This window comes from Hylobates moloch, unplaced genomic scaffold (assembly GCF_009828535.3).
Source record: "Hylobates moloch isolate HMO894 unplaced genomic scaffold, HMol_V3 SCAFFOLD_15, whole genome shotgun sequence".
In the NCBI taxonomy this organism is placed as follows: domain Eukaryota; kingdom Metazoa; phylum Chordata; class Mammalia; order Primates; family Hylobatidae; genus Hylobates; species Hylobates moloch.
Window position 1 is genome coordinate 71,244,478 of NW_026652290.1, and position 11,148 is coordinate 71,255,625.

The 11,148-nt window shown below is 38.4% G+C and overlaps 1 protein-coding gene across 9 annotated transcripts in view; it reads left to right on the top strand.

Annotated features, from left to right (window-relative positions):
• ASB3 (ankyrin repeat and SOCS box containing 3) overlaps nt 1-11,148 on the top strand; it is a 125,041-nt gene that overhangs the window by 81,818 nt on the left and 32,075 nt on the right. For 8 of the 9 annotated variants that reach the window (XM_032177006.2, XM_032177008.2, XM_058428439.1 and 5 more), the window contains 2 exons: nt 1,199-1,456; nt 8,012-8,142. In XM_032177006.2, coding sequence (XP_032032897.1) covers nt 1,199-1,456; nt 8,012-8,142 — 389 coding nt within the window. The remainder of the gene's footprint in view (nt 1-1,198; nt 1,457-8,011; nt 8,143-11,148) is intronic. The other variant, XM_058428443.1, reaches the window with a different exon arrangement.

Consider the following 11,148-nt stretch of genomic DNA (forward strand, 5'->3'; position numbering starts at 1 on the left):
ATTGGAAATGTAACTAACATATTGTTTAAAAATACATTCATCCTATCTTTCTTTCTCGTGCTCACTGTATACTGTATAAGGTTTCTCAGTTTTTTTCACTGGAGAGTATTTTTCATATGGATCATTTTCAGCAACTAAAGTTCCGTGTAACCTACTTTGGAAAACATAGATCTGGCTCTAAAATATTCTTCAATTTGACTATATCATGAAGTGTTCAGTTTTCATAATAGTTAGAGAAGAGATATTGCAGAAATTTGCTGTGTCATATTCACTGCTAGATTTTGGTTTGATATCATTATCCCAGTTCTGCCAATTACTAGCTCTGTGACTCAGCTTCAGTTTTTGCATCTACAATGGAGATAATAATAGAAGTTAATTAATTTTAAAATGTAGTACTGTAAATTAAATTTTTGTTAATTAAAAAAGTTTTTAAAATTTTTTAAATACCGTTATAAATGTAAGGCCAGTCACGGTGTCATACCTTTTGGGAGACGAAAGCAGGAGGATTGCTTGAGGCCAGGAGTTTGAGACCAGCCTGGGCAACATAGTGAGACTCTGTCTCTACAAAAAAATTTAAAAATTAGCCAGGCATGATGTTATGTACCTGTAGTCCCACCTACTCAGGAGGCTGAAGTGGGCGGATCACTGGAGCCCAAGAGTTCAGTTACAGTGAGCCTTGATTGTGCCACTGCATGCCAGCCTGGGCCACAGAGCAAGACGCTGTCTCTAGAAAAATAAGTAAGTTTAAAAGTGGGAGGGAAATTGGCTAAGGTTATTGCTAAGGAAAATGACATCTTAGAGATTCCTAGAGTGAATCATTTAGTTTTAAAGATTGATCACATTGTTTATTGATTTTGTTAAGCAAAGTATTTTGTAGTAAAGATACTTAATTGTACAAAATATCACAATTTGAGTTTTCTGTCAATTATAATTTTTAAAATGACATTTATTTAAGATGAATGTTTTAAATTATAATAATACCTGTTCACAGTTGAAAATTAAAAACCATGCAGGAGGGTGTAAAAAGCAAAAGCCCCACCACATTCTCTAATCTGAATCCACTAGATGTGTAGAAACCATCCACTATTTAATCTGTCATACTTATTCCCCAGCTGTAACTACTATTAACAATTTGTAAGAAGTATCTTATGCCAAAGTCTAACTTCTTCTTTTTTTGTTTTTATTTTTTGTGGTGGAGCTGTGAGTTCTTTGGAATTGTGAACATTCTTTTGAAATATGGAGCCCAGATAAATGAACTTCATTTGGCATACTGCCTGAAGTACGAGAAGTTTTCGATATTTCGCTACTTTTTGAGGAAAGGTTGCTCATTGGGACCATGGAACCATATATATGAATTTGTAAATCATGCAATTAAAGCACAAGCAAAATATAAGGAGTGGTTGCCACATCTTCTGGTTGCTGGATTTGACCCACTGATTCTACTGTGCAATTCTTGGTAAGAAATTCTACCATAGTGGGGCTTACCCTTTTTGAGTGAATATTCTACCTTTAATTTCCTTCAGTTGAGATCCCAGTGTTTGGAGAAGGGTGTATCTGTGTTTTGACTGTGATGGCTGAATTGGGGTGAAGGAGTTGGTGGCTGCTAATAGTGAGATTGAATTTAAGCATAGAGTCCTGGGAAAAGATAAGAGGTGACTGGAAGGAGGTATGAGGGGATAGATGCCAGTGAGCTCTTCTAAGAGGGTTATTTCTTTGACTTCTGGGCATTCCTCGTGCTTCCCTTAAAATGCCTGTAACAGAAGAATGAATGCTTGGAGCTGCTTTGGAGATTTCTGTTGTCTATCCCTCAGCCAACCAGACTGAATACTCCTGCCCTACAGCATCCTGTGTATTTGAAATTTGTCACCCTTAATAAATACTGATTTCTGAAGTATCTGAGAATATAGTTTGTTTACTTCAGGTAGTTTCTCAGAAGGGCAGCTGTCAGTGAGAGATTATACAAACGCTGAGTCAGAATTTTTTGGGGGGCAAGAAGAAGACTCTATTAGCCTCCAGCCTTCGCAAAAATTGTTAGTGTCCTAAGACAAGTAATTGTAGTAGCGAGAGGACTCTTTTGGCCTGATAATTCAAGTCAAATGAGAAAATAAAATGGAAGTCTTCAGGAAAATAGAGGACCTGTTGTTTTATAGAATTTCAATAAAATATCTAGAAGTCTTCACTTTTGTGTTTCAATTCTCACCCCGTATGGTGTCTGTCCCTAAGGCACTCATTTTCTTCTTAGACACACTCCTTGTGTTCTTCTACCAAAGCTATTAACTCTGACTCGATATGACTTGCCCAGTACTTTCAGCCTTCATGCTCCTTTCTGGTTTCTAATTTATTTATTTCTTTAACCAAAACATAGAAACTGTCTGATACCTACTGCTGTGGTTTGAATGTGTCCTCAAATTTCAGGTGTTGGAAACAATCCTTATATTCATTTGTTGATGATATTTGGAGGGGAGATATTTGGGAGGTAATTAGGATTAGATAAGATCATCAAGATGGTGCCCCAGTGATGGGACTGGTGGGTGGCTTTATAAGAAGAAGAGAGACCGGAGCTGGCATGCTTTTGCTCTCTCACCGAGTGATGACCTCTGCCATGTTATGACACAGCAAGAAGGCCCTCATCAGATGGGCCCCTTGACCTTGGACTTCCCAGTCTCCAGAACTGTAAGAAATAAATGTACTTTCTTTATAAATTACCCAGTCGCAGGTATTGAGTTATAGCAACAGAGAATGGACTAAGACAGAAATTTGGTACTGAGAAGTGGGGCTGTTGCTAATAGCGATTACCTAAGAATATGGAAGTAGCTTTCGAACTAGGTAATGGGTAGAGGCTGGTAAAGTTTGGAAGAACAGTCTAGAAAAAGCCTATATTTCCATAAATGGAGTGTTAGGGGTGATTCTGGTGAGTGCTCATAAGATGAGAAGACTAGGAAAGTCTGAACCTTCTTAGAGATTACTTAAGTGGTTGTGACCAAAATGTTGATAGAAGTATGGATAGCAAAGGCCATTACGACAAGGTGTCTCAGATGAAAATGAGCAATACCCTGTTGGAAACTGGAGTAAAGACCATCCTTGTTATTAATTAGCGAAGAACTGGGATGAACTGTGTCTATGCCTAAGGACTTTATGGAAGGCTGAATTTAAGAGTGATGAACTAGGATATCTGGTGGGAGAAATAACTAAGTAGCAAAGCATTCAGGCTGCTGCATGGCTACTTTTGGCCACTTATAGTGAGATGTGAGGGCAAAGGAATGACTTAGGACAGAATCTATAATTAGAAGGGAAGAAGAGTAGAATATTTTGGAGAATTCTCAGGCTGGCTGTGTGGGAAAGAATGAAAGAGAATTTTCAGGTGAGGAACCCAAGGTTGTGACTAGCAACCCTTTGCTGAGCAGATTTGTACAAATAGAAGGTATCTTCAAGACAATTAGAAAAAAACCTTGAAGGCATTTCCAGAGATCTTTGAGGCTGCCCCTCCCATCACAGGCCCAGGGCTCTAGGAGGTCAGAATGGTTTTCAGGAGGGTTTGTGGGGTGGTACTAATTCTGCAGGCATGTAGAATGCAAGAGCTGTAGGGGCATGGATTCCTCCACCTAGATTCCAGAGGTTGTTGAAAACAGTCTGGGGGCTCAGGCAGAGACCTGTCCCGGGGGAAGAGCCACTGCAGAGAGCCTTTCCAGAGCAATGCCCAGTGGAAATGTAGGATTAGAGCTGCCACAGAGTTTCTATCAGGGCAGTGCCTAGAGGACCCATGGGAGCAGGGCTGCTATTGAGACCTCAGGACTGTAGAGCTACCAGCATGAAGTGCCATCTTGGGAGAGCTGAAGTCTGGGCAAAGCCATAGGGGTGCCATAGGGGTGGAACTGAGCCTAGCAAAGTCATGGGGTGGAGCTTCCTGAGGTAGTGGAGGCTCAGCCCCCACCCCAGTTTATCCAGGAAGCCTTGACGTGGAGTCAGGGAAGATTATCTTGGAGTCTTAAGATAATCCTCTTGAATTTTGGACTTACCTGGGTCCTATCACTCTTTGCTTCTTGGATATGTCTCCCTTTTGGAATCGGAATGTTTGTCTTACACCTGTCCCACCATTGAATTTTGGAAGTAGATAACTTGTTCGATTTCACAGGCTCACAGCTGGCAGGAATTTAAGGCGAATTATGCCTTGAGTCTCATCCCCCTCAGATACCAAAATCCATGTGTTACTGGAAAGGGGTCCCAATGTAGACCCCAAGAGAGGGTTCTTGGATCTCATGCAAGAAAGAATTCGGGGCAAGTCCATAGAGTAAAGTGAAATCATGTTTATTAACAAAGTAAGGGAACAAAAGAATGGCTATTCCATAGGCAGAGCAGCAGCACGGGCTGCTGAGCTGCTTATACTTATTGTTACTTCTTGATTACATGCTAAACAAGGGGTGAATGATTCATGAATGAGTTTTCCAGGAAAGGGGTGGGCAAGTCCCAAGACTGAGTGTTCCCCCCTTTTTAGACTATAGGGTAACTTCCTGAAGTTTCCATGGCATTGGTAAACTGTCATGGGGCTGGTGGGAGTGTCTTCTAGCATGCTAATGTATTATAATTAGCATATAATGAACAATGAGGATGACCAGAGGTCACTTTCATCACCATCTTTGTTTTGATGGGGTTTGGCCAGCTTCTTTACCAAGTGCTGTTTCATCAGCAAGTTCTTTGTGACCTGTATCTTGTGCGGACCTCCTGTCTTATCCTGTGACTAAGAATGCCTTAATTTCCTGGGGATGTAGCCCAGTAGGTCTCAGCCTTATTTTACCTAGCCCCTATTCAAGATGGAGTTGCTCTGGTTCATATACCTCTGACACATGGATGCTCGAGTCCCTTATATAAAATAGCATAGTATTTGTGTCTAGTCTATGCACTTCCTCCCATATACTTTGTCATCTATAGATTACTTATAATACCTAATGCCATATAAATGCTATGTAAATAGTTGTTGTACTGTATTTTTTAATTTGTGTTATTTTTTATTGTTGTATTGTTATTTTTCATTATTGTTGTTAGTATTCTCAATCTACCATTGGTTGACTCTTAGGATGTGGAGGGCTATCTATAGTTCTTTTTTTTTTTTTTGAGATGGAGTCTTGCTCTGTCGCCCAGGCTGGAGTGCAGTGGTGCGATCTCGGCTCACTGCAAGCTCCGCCTCCTGGGTTCACGTCATTCTCCTGCCTCAGCCTCCGGAGTAGCTGGGACTACAGGCGCCCGCCACCGCGCCCGACTCCTTTTTTGTATTTTTAGTAGAGACGGGGTTTCACCGTGGTCTCCATCTCCTGACGTCGTGATCCACCCGCCTCGGCCTCCCAAAGTGCTGGGATTACAGGCATGAGCCACCGCACCCGGCCCTATAGTTCTATTACTCGATTTTAGTCATCCTTAATCCCTTGCATAACCTGAGGGATTTGTGCCAATTTTTCTTGCTTCTTCCTGCTCCTAAATTAGGAAAAACCTAAGCAGGGGGAAAAAAATCAAACATTGCCTATTTTCCTTTCCTCCCCAGCCAACTAAATGGACTACTTGTAGGGAGAAGGATTTATTTAGCTTTATTCTCTTAGAAGGCTTTGTAATTTATCCTCCCTTTCCCCAATTCTGATACAGCTCCCCCATTTTCCCCCACTTGTGAACAGTTGAGAATTTTTGTCGCAATAAGCCATTGGGTGTGTGCTGTATTTATCGGATATGTGAAATAGAAAAGAATTAAGAACTAGTAAAGTGGAAACTATTTTGAAGTAAGTTGTAAAACTTTCGGTATTCTGAATGGAGAATGCCAATTACATGTTTTTTAATCCTGAGGAGTAACTTTGGTTACTTTATATTCATTTGAAAAAATACACTGGAAAATTTAACTTTAGCAATGAAAATGCTTAACATGGTCAAATTTTTGTTCACTAATCTTCTATTGAATGGGTAAAGCCAATGTTTACACTGCATATGATAAATGTTTTGCTTTCTTTGATCAAATTTACATTCAAAGAGCCATTATAAGAAACATTCTATAAAAATTCCAATATGTTGTTAAAGTGGATTTTGATTGTTATTTATATCACATGTAGGTCTGTTGCTTAATCTTTGTCACGTAAATTATAAACGTATTTTCTGGGTATTGCTTGTCTTAAACAGTCTTGAAAATGTATCTGGCTGAATAATTGCCTGTCACAATATTTAAATGCAAGACTTTAAGTCTACCTCTGCCTGTGCACCCCACCGCCATTTAATGGGAGAATAGAACATAAATGTCATTTGTGCATTTAATTGATTAAATGTCACTCGTTTATGATTGTACAACTGTTCTATACAATGTAATGGTCACGATAGTAAAGTAACAATACATTTTTAGTGGCATTATCAGTGTTGGTAAAATAAACTCACCGTTAACTAAAACTGTGCTAACAGATTTACTTGTCATGTATATGTTCAGATAACTGCATAAAAATGACTTTCTATTTGGTCACAGTAAGACCTAAAGTGCATTAAGGCAGAAAAATGAAATCATTAAAAAAGAAATAAAGAACCAGAACCAAGTAACCTTTGGTTTGGGACCCCTAGAAAGTCAAGGAAATTGTTTGTCTTTGAATGTATTTTATCATTTCATTTATCCTCAGTATTTCTGATAAGTTGTGATTTCACTGAGATACGCTGAGAAATAAAATGTTTTCCCAAGACATCTGTGCTACACTTTAAATTCTTCCTTAGATGTTTGCATATTGGAGAATTAAGAATTTGGGAAATAATTTTCATAATCTTTAGTCCATCATTTCAAAGATATTTTGACTCCAAATTACCAGAAGCGTCTTTGAGATGATAAGCTTAGATTGTTATTCAGTTTATCTTCTTTCCTTTTATTTCCTTTCCTTCTTTAGTTGTTGTTGCTCAGTAATATCTCCAAAGAGGTGACCTTGAGAAGAATTTGTGTTTTGGTAGTAATTACCAGAAGCCCTAGTGACTTTTTTTTCTCCAACCATTGTGATGGTAGGGGGGTGTCTAATTGAATACAGGATAAGTAATCTTGTTAGGATTTAGAGTTCTTTTAAAGGTTTGACTAAATTTTAAAGCTTCTAAAAATATAATACTGAAGTTTTCAAATCATTTCTGGTAATACCAATTTTTCATATAATACTTTATAGTTTTAAAAGTGTATTTACTATGTTATCTCATACTATTTTCACATATAGTTCCCTGAAATGGGCAGCTTATGTATTATTCTCATTTTAAAGAGCAGGAGCTAGAGCTTAAAGAATTCAGGCAACCTGTTCATAAGTAGCAGAAGCAGTATTAAACATCAAGACTTTTCTTAAGCCAGTGTTCTTTCCATTAGGTTTCAAGTGCTTATAAATTTTGGGTTAGCCTCTTTTGAGTGGGTTGGTAGGGAATCTGACATTATTTTGAAAGAACAGAGGAAGGCCTGTTTGGAACCCCTTCTTTCAGTCCTTAAAGACTAGTCTTATCCTGTTATATCGGTTAGGGCTGAATTTATAATGGGGGGAAGGTTCTTAGAGGAGAACAGCTGTGCATCCCTGAGAGTTGGGCAGAAACAAGCCATACTTGTACACTTGTACACTCAGTTTAGGGATAACTTGGGGTGTTTGGGCTTTATACTTTTAGGATTATTAAATTATATGTCTGTAAAGATGGTCAATTTACATTTGGCAAGATAGTCCAAATGGGAGGAAATAATGGCAAATCCACTGATGTCATTGGTGCTGTCACCCATGAGAAGGAAAGTTCCTACTCTCTCTGAGGTTCCTCTTGTCATCTCTTAGACAGCTACATAGAAAGTCAGTTCAGTTAATAGGAACCTGTAGATGATTCGTAGTATCCGCTGATCTTGCCTCTAGTTACATAAATACTTAACATGCCCTGGTTTTCTGTCTGCCCTCCTCATTGAGATTTTGTAAGAAAAGGTATATGGTGTTTGTTTCAAGTACGAACCCGTGGCATGTTTTGTTTCTAATATCATATTAACATCTTGCTAACATAGGATTGACTCAGTCAGCATTGACACCCTTATCTTCACTTTGGAGTTTACTAATTGGAAGACACTTGCACCAGCTGTTGAAAGGATGCTCTCTGCTCGTGCCTCAAACGCTTGGATTCTACAGCAACATATTGGTAAGAAAGAATAACTTTTAAACACACTTCACTACTTTTCCTTCTCTTGCTTCTCTAGCTGTGTTGTAATTTTAAGTGATAAGATTCATTGGCAAACACAAATTAGACGTAATTTGCATTTTCTTGTGTGAGGAAAAGATGGGGTTGTTAGGGAGATGGCTAGTAATTCCCTTCAGTAAAAATCGTATCTGATTTTATAATCTTAGCCTAAGGAACATATAAAGAAAAGCAGATGTTTACTGATATTTTAATTGTATGATATCCTTTTATTTTTAATAAGGATTATATACACAAAAGTAGGTCCTAAAAATCTGCTTATTCTGTATATAGCTTGTGGTCAGAAAAATGCTAAACTTAATTTTTCTCTTTGGAATGTCTGTGGAGTTATGTTCTCTGTGTAATATTTTATCATATCTAAAAGGAAATGTAACCACTCTTTATACCTGTCTTTACTGAATATATACCAGTCTGTTGGTATGGTATAACTGTGGAGATAAGCTGAGTGCACATTCTGTGAACTGGCTGATATTTTAAAAGACTATTCTAGAACAAAATTTCAACTTACCTCACTTAAAAAAATTTTTAACCTAGTTGAAAAAATGAAAGAACACACAGTGGGGGAAGATTTCGCACAAGGAACAAGTTTAAATTGAACATAACATATGCAAAATATCCCTATTTACTTTTTCAGATTTATTTTGCTTTGACTATATTTTGTTAACCATATTATATGTCTTAAGTTAGGAAAATTGTTTCTTCACTGCTATTTTTACATGAAATGTAACTCTTCATAAAACATTTTGAATAGGTTTTTAACAAGTGAACTTACTCATACGTAGAAATGTGTCTTCTAATTTTTTGGAAAATTACATTTAAGTAAATTTTCTCAATCAAAAACAGACATTCAGGAAAATAGGCGTTTGAACTGAGGTGTATTCAAACTGTTAGAGAGGTTTCTGTTAAAGAAAAATAATTCATTTGGAGTCTTTGAGCCTTCTAGTATAGAATTTCTTTAATGATAATGTTGGAAAACTCACTCTGTGTAACTCTTAATATTGAGAATTGCATCTGCTTTTACTAATTATGTATCTGCAGCAGTAGAGAACAAATATCTATTCAGAACACATAAACTATGGAACAATGGACTTGAGAACAAAGAGTCAAAAGAGGGAGCATATGCCAAATGGGAAAATTGTTGCTATGTATCAGTTAGAAAGGATATGTGAGAGTTTACCCTGAAGACCTTAACATATGGCAAGTTTGTCCAGATGAAGGTAAAAATTGTGCATGAGTACTACATTACCCTGCAGTAGACAAAATCCATCAAGGGCTTCTTGTTTAGTTAAGTACTAGGTAGAGCTTGTGTAGGGTAATAATCATCATCTATTGAGAGATTTTTATTTTGGCTGAAGATTCAAGAAAGCCTTTCACAGAGGCTTTTTCTGAGCTAATGTATCTAATAATTTTCTGGTTTGTTTCTCTAGCCAAGCCCTCTTTTCTTGTTTCCAGTCTCATATATCCAACTATCTTTTGGACATCTCCATTTGCTGTCTCACATCTTGACATATGCAAAATTGAGCTTACTATTTTTCCTACAAATTCTTCTGTTCTGTCTCTGTTTCCTGGTTCAGGAGGTGAGGTGGTTTGGGAGGGCTATTTACCAAGAGAGCGACTTAACACTGGAAGCTGTTTGTTATTTCATCCGTAGCGTAGGGGTGATTTTTGCCCCCCCGGTAGACATTTGGCAATGTCTGCAGACATTTTTTTGGTTGTCACAATTGTTAGGGATGCTATTGCCATCTAAGGGGTAGAGGCCAGGGATGCTGCCAAGCATCCTACAATGCACAAGACAGCCTCCTACAATAAAGAATTATCTGGCTACAAATGTCAGTAGCACCGAGGTTGAGAAATCCGGATCCACGGTGACTCTTGTGTTGTCCTATCGTGGAAAGGCTTTTTATCCCTCTCCTTGTTACAACCTGCTTGGGGAAAGCTTGTATTCTTCCTCCTACTTACATTGGTCTCTCAGGGTATTCTTTGGTGCTTCCTCTTCTGCAGATAGTAGGTACGATTACAATGCTGGAATTTTATTAAGACTGGGAGACAAACTTAGTTGCCTGGCTTTCAGATGGGATTGTGACTCTCTTCCTTTCTATAATTCAGGGCTCTGTTGGGGGCACCCTTTTCTCATCAGTTTTCAGGATACTCAATTTCTGTATGTTGGTCATCGGGACTCCCTCCTTTACTGGGATTTTGAGCTACAGTATCTCTGGTAAGCACAAGCATGATCAGGGTTTTAATACTAATGGGCACGAGCCTATCAGGACAACTCTTTGATTAACCTCTTTACAAAACTGACCTTCTTGCTTTTACCCCTCTTCCTCCAGTAACTTATCATGATAGTAACAACTGCTGCCTTGTCAATATATTAAAAAAATTTTTTTTTTTCTTTTTTTTTTTTTTTGTTGATAACATTTTTTTTTATTAATTTTTTTTGCACACAAAAACAATAAACATTTTCTAATAATACATACAAACAAAAAGATGCATATCAAACATATTAGGAAGGTTGCACATGGGAAGTCGGGGAATAGAAATGGGGGGTGGGAGTTAAAATAAATGAGAAAGGGACTTTATATGGATCAGTGATAATAACTCAATCCTCTATTTGACAAAGAAGAGGGAGAAGGAAGAGGAAGAAAAAGAAAGTGGGATAAAGGATCAGAAAGGGAGGAAAATAGAAAAAATTAGAGTATGACTCCAGGGTAGACCTGTTTTGTTGTCACTGAGTTGGTTGGTTAGTTTGTCTGTTGTATTTTTCATGTTTCGCCATGTTGGCCAGACTGGTCTCGAACTCCTAGCCCGAAGTGATCAACCCGCCTCGCCCCCCAGAGTGCCGGGACCACAGGTGTGAGCCACCACGTCCAGCCCCCACATTGCTTCTGGCCTCCGTGGTAGACCTCCGAGACGGAGCGGCCGGGCAGAGGCGCTCCTCACTTCCCAGAC